The sequence below is a fragment of the Tupaia chinensis genome, unplaced genomic scaffold (assembly GCF_000334495.1).
Source record: "Tupaia chinensis unplaced genomic scaffold, TupChi_1.0 Scaffold000182_1, whole genome shotgun sequence".
In the NCBI taxonomy this organism is placed as follows: Eukaryota; Metazoa; Chordata; class Mammalia; order Scandentia; family Tupaiidae; genus Tupaia; species Tupaia belangeri.
Window position 1 is genome coordinate 8,433,703 of NW_006159657.1, and position 12,137 is coordinate 8,445,839.

General features: G+C 40.1%; 1 protein-coding gene and 1 long non-coding RNA gene across 2 annotated transcripts in view; one reads left to right on the forward strand and one right to left on the reverse strand.

Annotated features, from left to right (window-relative positions):
- Positions 1-8,486, reverse strand: part of ARL6IP1 (ARL6 interacting reticulophagy regulator 1) — a 10,766-nt gene extending 2,280 nt beyond the window's left edge. The window contains exons 1-5 of the mRNA XM_006146573.3: positions 8,339-8,486; positions 5,691-5,824; positions 5,079-5,198; positions 1,372-1,489; positions 249-333 (exon numbers count right to left, since the gene is read on the reverse strand). Coding sequence (XP_006146635.1) covers positions 249-333; positions 1,372-1,489; positions 5,079-5,198; positions 5,691-5,824; positions 8,339-8,374 — 493 coding nt within the window. The 5' untranslated portion in view covers positions 8,375-8,486. The remainder of the gene's footprint in view (positions 1-248; positions 334-1,371; positions 1,490-5,078; positions 5,199-5,690; positions 5,825-8,338) is intronic.
- A 2,743-nt stretch (positions 8,487-11,229) lies between these two features.
- The window catches only part of LOC106734688 (uncharacterized), a 3,872-nt gene continuing 2,964 nt past the window's right edge, over positions 11,230-12,137 (forward strand). The window contains exon 1 of the long non-coding RNA XR_001370232.2: positions 11,230-11,894. This is a non-coding gene — a long non-coding RNA (uncharacterized LOC106734688). The remainder of the gene's footprint in view (positions 11,895-12,137) is intronic.

The window sequence follows — 12,137 nt, forward strand, 5'->3', positions numbered from 1 at the left end:
GGGCGTTTGCCCCACTGCAAAAACCCAAAAAAAAAAAAAAAAAAAAAAGAAAAAGAAAAAACACATCAGGTGTGATCATGTGCCCCAAATCCTGATGGGACAGAGAAATGGAGGGAAAATGGTGGTGGGGTGACCATGTTCCATTAGGTGTGTTTGCTTGCTGTATTTCTGGCAAATATATGCACCTTCTGACAGTTTAGAAAAAAAAATAATAAAAGAAAGAAAAAGAAAACAACAACAACACTTACCTATCAGGTAGGTGAGAAGGAGGTTGTGGACTTGCTGTCCCACCCAAGCAACCGCAGCAAGAGAAACAATCATGGTCATGAAGTACTAAACAAAGACAGCAAACATTTATCAACCCCTAGAAACAAACTCGGCAACATGACATGTTTCACCACCCCACACTACATACACATGTGAAAACACCATATTGGACACCATAAATATAAATTTTGTCAAAGTAAAGAGTTTACTTCAAAGGTTTACAATTTACCACTTACCTTTTTTAAAAAATAGAAATTCTACGTATTCTAGAAAACCCACAGAAAACTCTACTGAATCTACTTTAGAATTTGTATATACTTCTCTCTAATCTTATTGTTATTCTATATATAAATACTTTATAATATAAATTATACTTAAAAATGATGTTTTAACACTTTTATGAGAGCATGTTTGTGTAGGTGAGGGTGAAAGAGAAAAGCACCCTCCACAGGATTAGCTCACATCACAACCCCCTTCCTCCCATCCTCCAGACTGTCAGATCTTGGGCCCTTATCCACCTGCCGGACATGTCCCAGGCTGACCAGGCTGAGGATGTGAACTGCAGTCGCTATGTGGGATTCAGCTTCTATTACACAGCATCTCACCACTGTGACACAGCTGGCCCTACTTTCTCAATTAACATAGCATGTGTAGGTAAGAGAACAGAAGCTTTCCAAGTATGTCTTTTACTTTTATTTCAGACAGAAAATAAATAAATATCTGCTGTACTAGAAAAACTAAATACAAAACTTTTAACTTTCAATTAATTCAGTCTAGCTAATAAAGATAAACATTTACAAATATACTTAGTTAAACCAATGGATAATAAATATCAAACGATAAGCAATCAAACAGGCTACTGTTACATTACAATGATGTCAAAACTGACTTAATCCTAAAAATCTATTGAACTTAAATAAGTCAAAGCAAGGGTCCAGATGGTACAGTGAATTAAAACCCTCTTCATGTGTGTACCCATGATCACAGGCTGGCTGAAGCTGGGGTAGACTGAAGTGTCAAAATCTTGTTGGGGGAACTAACTCTCACTCTTTTTTTCAAAGAAACAGTAAACAAGACCCAAAACAAATTCAAGCAAAAAGGTACCATTTTAGGCTTTTCTTCCTTTAGTGTAAAGAGGCGTTTCCACCAGCCCACAGCTCTGCGTCGAGTTTTTACCAGATTGCTGCAGATTTCATGGAATCTTTGCTGTTGTTCTGTGGTCCTAGAAAAAGAATTTTTCCTTTGCTGTAAGCAAATCTGTATAGCAGACAGAAACACACAGTCTTCTTAAATGCAAAACAGCTATTTTCTAAAGAAAGTCAAAGAATACTGCTTTGCCATTATCCTAGATGACAAAGTTCTCACACCATTAAAAAGCTTTTATAGTAAAGGAGTAAGTTTTGTTTAAGGTTTTTACCATAGGCCACATGTGCTCACCAGAGAGTGAGAGAAAGTGAAAAATCACCTCCTAGAAAGATGGCCATGCTACAACCCTTCTCCTCCATTGTCCTCAGGATTTGGGGCATGCATGCATGGGTGTCCAGTATAATTTTCAAGCCCCTGGGTCCAGGACTTTGAACTGTGGTCAGCCATATGGGAGGTCTGCACCTTAATTATCATGCCACCTGCTGGTCCAAAGAAGTTAAGTTTCCACATAAAAGTGTGTGTGTATTTTAAATATATTAAAGTAAAGGCAATGTATGGCTCTGAAGTCACACTTGGTTAATGATAGTTGCAAAAGGCTCATGACTTCTATGGGTCATGCACAAATTGGTATACACTTTATCTCTCCATTCCTTTATTAAGATTCTTTTGGATCCTGCACTGGAGCCCTATCAGAGTCCCACCAAACAGCTGTATTTGAGCATTCTTTGGTACAGTGATACCTACTAGCCTTCAAAGCATAATACCCCTAGCTGGGCTTCTTAAACTTGATGCCAAGGTAACAATACACAGCTCAAATCCAAATTCTTTATAAATTTAGTTCCAGTGAAGGAAAATAAACAGTGAAAATCCAAGATTCTCCCAAAAAGCCCTTTATAATATTTTTCTTGGTTCTGATAGAAACAAACAAACAAAAAGTTGTCTTTGTACTGCATGTGCTACACATTAACAGGTTTATGCAGAAGGATATACTGCCTTCTCTCCTTAAGTCCTCATCCCTGTAAAACTGCAGTGAGAGGGCCAGTAGGTGGCGTGGTGGTTAAAGGTGAAGGACTCTCACATGGCTGATTGCAGTTCAAGTCCTGGACCTGGCAGCTTGCTCTTTTACTTTCTCTTTCTACATTGCTCATGACACAAGTGCCCTATAGCAAATTAAAATAATAATAAATAAAATTATATAATTCTTTAAAATTAAAAAACAAACCAAAAATAAGTCTGTAGTGACAGATAAGGCAAGAGGATTTCTGCTGAGCCCTGGCACTTCTTGTAAACAATTACTTTATATGCTGCCATGGTCAAGGCTAGATTGTAGCTATGCAACACAATGTTCTTTCTTTCCCAAAAGATAAAAAACTGAAACAAATTTTGTTGATAACTGAGTCACATACTGATTACCGATGAAACTACTGGTGTTTGTTTCTGAGAATTTTCCTCCCCAAGTTATGAATTAGTAGATTAGAATGTCATCTGGCTAAGGTCTGTGGTGGAATCCCTGTTAAAAATTGTTACACACTACATGGTCACAAACAGGCCCAAAAAAACAACAGCTTTTTTTATAATTTTTATTTCTTGTTTTTATTACTACAAGTCACATGCACTGGCCAGAGAGAGAGGGGGAGAGGGAAAGTGAGAAAGCACCGCCCAGGGGAGATAGCTAGGCCACTATCCCATCTTCTCCATTCTCCTCTTAGGATTTGAACATACATGTACATATGCCTGGTGTGTTTTATCTTTTTTTTTATTTTTTTAAGAGAGGTTTTTGCTATAGGGCACATGCGCTTGCCAGAAAGAGAGAAATCACTCCCCCAGGGTGATGGCCACAACCGCAATCCCTTCTCCTCTCGGGATCTTGGGCACGCACACACACGCATCCAGTGTGAGTTTAAGCCACTGGGCCCAGGACTCGAACTACGGCTGACTACATGGGAGTCCAGCAACATAGCCATTACTGCAACTGCTGGCCCCAAAGGACAGGGTTTTTTTTTTTTTTGAGAGGTTTTGGTACAGGGCGCGTGCGCTCACCAGGAAGAAAGCAAAGCAGTCACCCCCCCAGGGAGGATGGCCACATCGCAATCCCTTCTCCATTCTCTTCTTGGGATCTTACGCAAACACACGCACATGTGCCCAGCATGAGTTTAAGTCCGGGACTCCAACTGCAGTCGACTACGTGGGAGTGGAGTCCAGCAACATAGCCATTACGCTAACTGCTGGTTCCCAATACTAATCTATTCTAAGAGGGAAATATCTGTAAACACACACACTATTATCCCACAACTTAAGCAAATTCCCCCAAAACTTTTTGTTGAAGATCCACATAGTACATATTTAAAATCCTTAATCTGGGGGCCAGCAGATGGCGTGGTAGTTACATTGCTAGGCTCTCACATGGCTGACTGTGATTCGAGTTCTGGACCCAGAGACTTAAAACTCACCCTGGGTGCATGTGCATTGTGTGCCCCAAATCCCGAGAGAACTATGTCGCTGGACTCCCATGTAGTTGACCGCGGTTCGCGTCCTGGACCCGGTGGCTTAAAACTCACGCTGGGCGCGTGTGCATGCGTGCCCAAGATCCCGAGAGGAGTGCGAAGGAAAAGGGATTGCAGTGTGGCCATACCCCCTGAGGGGTGATTTCTCACTTTCTGTGTCTCTGTCTCTCTCTGTCTGGCGAGCACACGCGCCCTATAGCAAAAACCTCTCAAAAAAAAAAAAAAAAACCTCTTAAAAAAAAAAAATCCCAAAAAACCTTACTTTCATATAACTATTTTATAATCTAATATATAATGTGGGAAATAAATTAAAGGCACTATAGGATATTAATCAAACTAAACAACCAAGGAAAAATACCAAATGGAAGGAAAAAAAATATTCCACCATCTAGTTTGGTTCATTATTTGGATCAAAGGTAAGAAATTCAATATTCCAGAAGGAAGCCAAAATACTTTTAATATGAGCCTTAGCCACTGAACTGTATTTTAGGAACTCACCAGCAACTAGTCAAAAAACCAGCACCTATAATAGTACCTAATATACTAGATATTTAATAAACAGTTGCTAAATGAATTTGTATAAAAATCTACTAGTTACTGTTTTTGTATTCATCTGTAAAATTAATACTATACTATCTTAAGTATCAATGGAAATATAAAAATGTAAACATATTACTTTTATAGAAAGTAATTATGAGTTCTATAATTCTTGTTAACAGACTTCTCTGGGTGGCACTGTAGTTAAGGTACTGGATCTCACATGTCCAGCTCCCCCATGGCCAACCTGATGGTTCGAGTCCCAGATCTGGAGCTTGAAAAACACACCAGGCACTTATACATGTGTGTCCAAAATCTCAAGAGGACAGTGGACTCCAGGATTGCAGCATGATTATACCCTCCCGGGGAGTGATTTCTCACTTTCCCTCTTACTCTGTCTCTCTCCCAAAGTGCACATGCCCTCTGGCAAAAGATCTGGAAGGAAAAAAAAAAAAAAAGTCAAAATAAATGGTTGACATAAAAGAACTATGGAGATATAAGCTAAGAAATTCTCCAGATGAAATCACAAATCTAACCCCCAGATGGTGGCTGCTTAAACGGTCTACACTTCAATAGCACACTCATCCCTGGGTAGTAACTTCTCAGAAACTGATTGCCACCTACCATTTATTGGAGCCAAAAATTCTAGGTGCTAGAATGGGAACCAGGTAGTCAGCCAAGCACAAAAACATAACAAAACAGGAAACACCAGACAGAACAGATGGATCTAGATAGTAGATAATCCTGTTTAAAAAAAAAAAAAAAAAAAAAGAATTAATAAAGGTTAGAAAAACACAGTCATTATCATTCCTCACTGAAGATATTTCATTTCACTTAGTCCTCTGGCTCTCAAAGTCAATATTTGTTGTTTTCTTTAAAATTTCCTCAGATGTGGTTTTGCAGAGGCTCCATACACCATGACATCACTCCTGCAAGGGCTAATGTATACATCGTAAACAAAAGCTCAGTTAGGGTCTTCTGCATTTCTTAGGAGCATAATGGGTCTTGAGGCCCAAAAGTTTGAGAGCCACTGATTTATTCAACTGCACTAGGTTACCAAGTTTACATAAGTACTATTAAGTCTGAGAAATAAGTGATGCACTTGTATGAAAAGGAATTCCTTACAGATTTCATATTACAAAAGACTTAAGGCCCTTCTGGAAATGGAGGCTATGTATAATCTGAGCCTTTACTAATGAACAAGCACAATCCATAATAACCTAATAGCTCACTTACAGAAACACCAAAGAAACCACACCCATGATGGCAGGTGGAAACCAAGCTCTTTCCCATCGGAGGACTTTATCGGCCATCAGCATCACTTCTCCCCATCCTTGCAGCTGCTCTTCCAGACTTGCAGTCTCTGCAGCCTACATATAATCAACATTTAAAGCAATTATTTTACCACTCTCACATTTTTGTGGTTCACATAGAGAGTGAAATTCTTCTAATGCACCAGCGCACCAAATATGTAAGGTATCTCTTAACCAAATCATCGTGTTAGTTTCTTTAAAAAAATCTACAATTTTGGTACCAAAAACAGAAACCAATGACAAAACAAACAAACCTATCCTATAATGGTCACTTTCAAGTCCAAGACTGGGCTACTTTTCACATATATAATAAAACCCTTAGAATCCCACATGGTAGAGATAATTAGACTCCTCTTTTAATTAAAGAAAGACAGCTCAAAATGATTAACTTTCCCAACTTCATACATGAAGAGTCATGTGGCACCATCTAGAATATTAATAAAATTAGATCATTTTAAGTTTGTTCATTTCAGATGGTTAGAAGTGATCCTGTTGTTTTTGTCATTTCATTGCCCTTATTTCTAAATCCATTAGGAAGGCCTTTTCCTGAACCACATTCCATTTCTCAAATAGCTCTTTGTTTAATGGATGTAGGCATTCATTGCACAATTAAGGAAAACTACTTTCACCAAGTTATATATGGCATTGTAAGCTCAATATATCTCCTTAATACAGTGTTCATCACTTATGAGGGCATTGTGGTTAGACTTCAAAGTTCTCTGCAAATCCGTTGACCTCTATGATGAGCTAATGTGTAATGTTTTGGTAAGAGCTCATAGGGTGATTTTGGTAAAGGAAAATAAAATTAGAACAAAAAGCCAAGTGTCCTTATCACCAGGAAATACACAAATGACATTACCATTTATTAAGATGCTCTCTGTGGGGCCAGCAGGTGGTATGGTGGTTAAGGTGCTGGACACTCCTACATGGTTGACCATGGTTCAAGTCCTGGACTTGGTGATTTGCTTTCTTGCTTTCTCTCTCGCTCTGTGTCTCTCTGGTCAAATTAAAATAAATAAATGAATAAATAAAATTAAACAAGATGCTATCTGCGGGGCCAGCAGGTAGCATGATGATTAAGGGCACTGGACTCCTACATGGCCAACCATGGTTTGAGTATTGGACCTGGAGGCTTGCTTTGTCACTTTCCCTCTCTCTCTCTGTCCCTCTCTAGTCAAATTAAAATAAATAAAGTTAAATAAAATAATTCTTTTTAAAAAAAGATGCTATCTGTGCTACCCTAATCACTCAAGTGACCTCAATATTTCTGATTTCATATTTCATGCTAAACATTAGTTCGAGAAGAGATTACTATGTACTAGGAACTCCACTAAGTATCTTATAATGCTTATACTTCAGTTATTCCAGCAATCTAAAAGGAATATGTTGTTACTATCCCAACTGTACAGATGAGGAAACTGACACACACACAGAGAGGCAGATTTGAATCTAGTTAATCCCAGACTAAAGGCTTTGTTCTTCATAGTAAAGTTATACTGACAGACTAGAAAGAGTAGTTGGGTGGGGAATGTAGAGTTCTAGGCCAAGATCTGTCCTTTCAATAGAATTTGAGCAATTTCTTTGTGCCTCAATTAATCCTCTTAAGAAAAGCCAACCTCGGGGCTAACTATGCTAACTACAGGAACATCGTGTGTGTGTGTGTGTGTGTGTGTGTGTGTGTGTGTGTATGTACATGTTTTAAGGGACCAAACAATGTACTTCTAAAAAGTGAAAAATCATGCACAATCCACATTGCCCTGTGAAGATACCTAATTTGTCAGCATCTGGGCTCTTAGAAATTCAGAAGTTAATTTCTATGGTGGTTCTTTTCATTCCTGGTGTGTGACCTGCTTTTTCCTGGGTAATGACAATGAAGACAATGCAAGGATATCCCTTTCGTTTTTGTCTACATGGTGCAGTAAAACTCGGAAGAAATTAAATCCCAATATATCTCAATGCAGTGCTTTTCTGGTTATTCTAAAGGTGTTTCCAGTCACCCTGTGACCCCTCGACTTCCAAATTCCAGACAAGCGTCAGACTTCCCAAGGTCCTTCCAACTGAACCCCACTTCCAGTTAATTCTCTGCAGTGAACTCCTAGGCTCCCTGCCGTTTGAAGTTGAGCCAACTCTTAACACAAATTCTCAGCAGCAATCCTTTGACCCTCCACCAGTGGCCAAGATTTTTGGAAAAAGGATGAACGCACATTCAGGTTAAGATCAAAGAGACGGCTATAGTAAAGGCCTGCCAGAAAGCACTGGAGACTTCACCCCGGGCTTCTAAACAAACCGCCCCCCCCCTTTCTCCCACTTCCTTCTCAACCCCTATTTCGCGACGACGAATCACGCGCCCTCCTTGCTCCGTCGCGCGCTATCCTCAGGGGTTGTTAGGGGTTCACACGACTTGTGACTCAGGTGCCACCCAAGGAGCCGAGGGGCAGGCGTTATCGATTGCCCTCGGGACCAGGAGAGGGCCGGGCCCACCGCGAGTTGATAGGAGCGAGGCCGCGACGGCCTCCCCGCCGAGGTCCGGAAGCCTCGCTCAGCTTCCCAGGACAAGCCGCCGGGACTCACCAGCAGGTTGGTGCTACGATTATCTCCCTCCGCCATGGTCTCTGACGTGCCGCCTCAGCGAGCGCAGGCCACTCACCAAACCAACGTTTCCAGACACCCCCTCGGCAACCCCAACGCTAGGGAACGCCCCGCAGGCCGCTTATATACGCCGGCCGCGTTTCCCGACAGCCCTCGCGATGCTCGCTCCTCATTGGGTGGATCGCGCTGAGGCCCCAGAAGAGCTGGACCAACTGCCGTCCAGCGCATGGCTTGAAATCGAGGTCAGAGGAATAGCAGCCGCACTGGCCAGGGGCGGGGACACCGAGTGACCATTCGGCGCCCGGGAGATTTGCGGCGCCACGCCCAGGGCTTGGGAAATCTGTTCTGCCTCGGCTGTTTGGGTCTTCCCAGGGCAGGCAACTTTGGGAGCTAGAATTCTGCTGGATCTTAAAGCACCAAAGAAACCTCTCTGGAGAATTGAGTACTCGAAGGCGTTTACTAGGATGGCGGAGATGGGCGTGTGACACTTAACCTCGATGGTCGGGGAGGCCGGCCGGGACGCTCGCCCTCCCACTGCCCGCCGCCCTAGCCAGACCTCCCAGCAGTTTAGTCCAGGTTTGGGACTCGTGCCACCTCACGAGGTTCTGAGAACAAGTGAAAGCTATTCATGCAGATTTTGCAGCATGCTCCTCTCCTGACTGTAGGAAGGCAGCTTTGGCTTGGCGGGAGTGCGTGGGGGGAGAACCGAACATAATCTGAAACGTGTGAAAAATGCACCAACGAATCAAAGTGACTTATCCACGGGGTCTTTACGGAAATTTGTGAGGTCTTTCAGTTACTTCTTAAACTACAAGGTCTTACAAAAAGGTTTAACAAGACCATACATTACAGATCACGCTAAGATACAAACTCTCATGAACAATGTAGGAGCTAAATGAACTATGCTGAGACACTTTTTTTTCTTTTTTAGATTTTTGTAATAGGGCGATGGACTTGCCAGAAAGAGACAGCAAGTGAGAAAATATCCCCCACGGGGGATGGCCACGCCGCAATCCCTTCTCCATTTTCCTCTCGGGATCTTGGGCACGCACGCGTGCCCAGCCTGAGTTCAAGCCACTGGGTCCAGGACTCGAACCACAGTCAACTGTACGGGAGTCCAGCGACATAGCCATTACGACAACTGTTGGTCCCGATACTTCCCCATCTTTTAAACATGCATTAGCATGGGTTTTTTTCATTATTCAGTACCAACAAAATCACGATAGCAGATGCTTTCTTTCAGGTAAGTTGTTTAATTGCCAAACCTTTATCCTTTTTAATCATCTAGGTTATGCCACTGAGTTTAAATTCATTTTAAAAGCATCCCTTAAGTAATTACTGGATTCTTAAGTGTTTAGAAGAGTCAAAGAAATGTGACAGGACATAGCAAGACTACATACTTGACCAGGGCAAGAGTATTAATTTCAGTAAAGGTGTGAAATTTACCATGGATTAAAAAAAAAAAAAAAAAGGCAAGTGGACCAGGTAGAACGTTTGAGAAAGAACACCTTTGGAAAGGAGGTTATATAATAAAACTCCTTTTGAGAGACTGCTAAAAGAAGAACAGGTAGTACAGGCCATTTGGAGAGATTTTAAAGTTGCGGAGTTTGAGGAGCAGGCCTCCCTAAAAGAAAACGACGAGGGCAAAGGACCCAGGGGACCAACAGCCACAAACATCCTAGGTGTCAAGCACTGAGTGCTTTATCTTTCTAGACACAGCTACATTCTGAAAGGTAGTGGGGTTCTCTCCAGGCTTTAAAAGCTGCTAATTCCACCTTAGGAAACCACTTTGTTACAGAATGCTTCTGACTTTCACCCAAGTTCCCTATGTACAACTAAGAACACCAGCTTGTGAAACTGAAGTGGACAAAAAAAAAAAAAAAAAGCAACTTGTGCAGCAACTACCCACACGGGTCTGTTTTCATGGAATGTGTTTAAATTTTATAGCCAAAGAATACTACTATAGTCTCACTAAACTTTAATTAGCCTACCCTGATGTAGCTCTTTCAGGTTTTTTGTCTTACAAACACAGGATGTGATCTTCTGCAATGTGCCAGATGACTACGCAGTTAACATAAATCCTACCTTAATCTAGCCAACAAATGCAGTCTTCAAGATAATAAAACAAGCTGGGCATTTTCTACTTTCTTTCAGAGTTTTTGTACCCCCAGAGGATGCAAGTATCTTGTCAATGATGGTCAGTGGGAGTTCTGTTTCTAAAATACTGTCAAAATTAAGTTTAATAAATTGAGCCTTAATATTTATTAAGAACTTTAACACTGAAGTAAAATTTGTAGGGCTGTTCAAAAATACAATGAAACTTTGAGAGCAAAATAATTACATATTGAAGTATTTAAAATGTTTTTGGAGGTCTTAATTAATGCTTTTTTAAAAAAGCTACTACCTAGGTTCTGAAATTAAGTTTTCTAGAAGCTAGTTCAATAAATTCAAAGCTTAAATGCTACTTTTGAGACTGAACCTTTATTTTTTTGAAAAACAGGTATTTCATACAATCTTTGCCATGTTAATGCAAATATGCACAAGGTAGGCATGTAGTTCTGTTTTCCAAAAGATGCATTATGAACATTTTCAGGAAGCTGGTGTGATTTATTCAACTTTTAATCTTAAATACAATCACAAAATTATATCCATCAGGAGGCATTACAACCTTTTGTACAGAGAAGCCACTATTTTATACAATGTTACTAGGACAAGGAAGATTTGGTTCAACTCAACTTGCTCTTATAATAGGGTAAAAAGTAAATTAACAAGTGAAGTATGATGTTATTGCCACTGACATTACAAGTGGAAATATAAGGGAAATTTAAACCAGAAAAATAACTGAAACAATAATTTTAAAAAGGAGCTGTAATTTCAATCAGGAAAAGGAAAAAAAAAAAAGAACAAATATAAAACAAGCCTGTTTTAAAAGAAAAACATTCTAAATAAATCTGCATTTCAAAACATGCAATTAAGTTTACCATCTTCAAAAATCAAACTAATTATATGACATTTTTATATTAGCACAATAAACAGCCAAATTCCCATGGAAAGCAGGGGACCCTAAGTGGTTCATGTCTTACATGGAAAAACCTTTGAGTCTATATAAAGCTTCTTTTGATCAACCAGTTTGCCCTTTTGCAAATAAGGATGGTGATATGGCTATCTAGGCCTAAAACAGGAAAAGTGCAACAAACCCGTAGGGTTTCATAATAAATTTCCTCCTCCCCAATGTTTGGAAAAATTTGTGATGCCTGCTAGTTTTTCTCCATGGGAGAACCTTTTTCTACTACCCAAATATTGAAAACAAAATCTACCATAAGTGACCCTTGCGTTAATAATTCTACCTCTTCAAGGGGGAGAGGGATTCCCTAACCTCTAAATTACTGGCATTTTACAAGCTCAATGACATATAAAATAGAACACTGGTTTTCACATTCATCTAATTTTATGTAAAACAAAAATGATGAAATGTGCTAAGAGTAAAGCATTCACTGGTACTCAGTATATAAGAACAGGAATAACAGGCTAACCGTAGGTGCTATAGTTTAATTGCCAAACCTTTATCCTTTTTAATCATCTAGGTTATGCCACTGAGTTTAAATTCATTTTAAAAGCATCCCTTAAGTAATTACTGGATTCTTAAGTGTTTAGAAGAGTCAAAGAAATGTGACAGGACATAGCAAGACTACATACTTGACCAGGGCAAGAGTATTAATTTCAGTAAAGGTGTGAAATTTACCATGGATTAAAAAAAAAAAAAAAGGCAAGTGGACCAGGT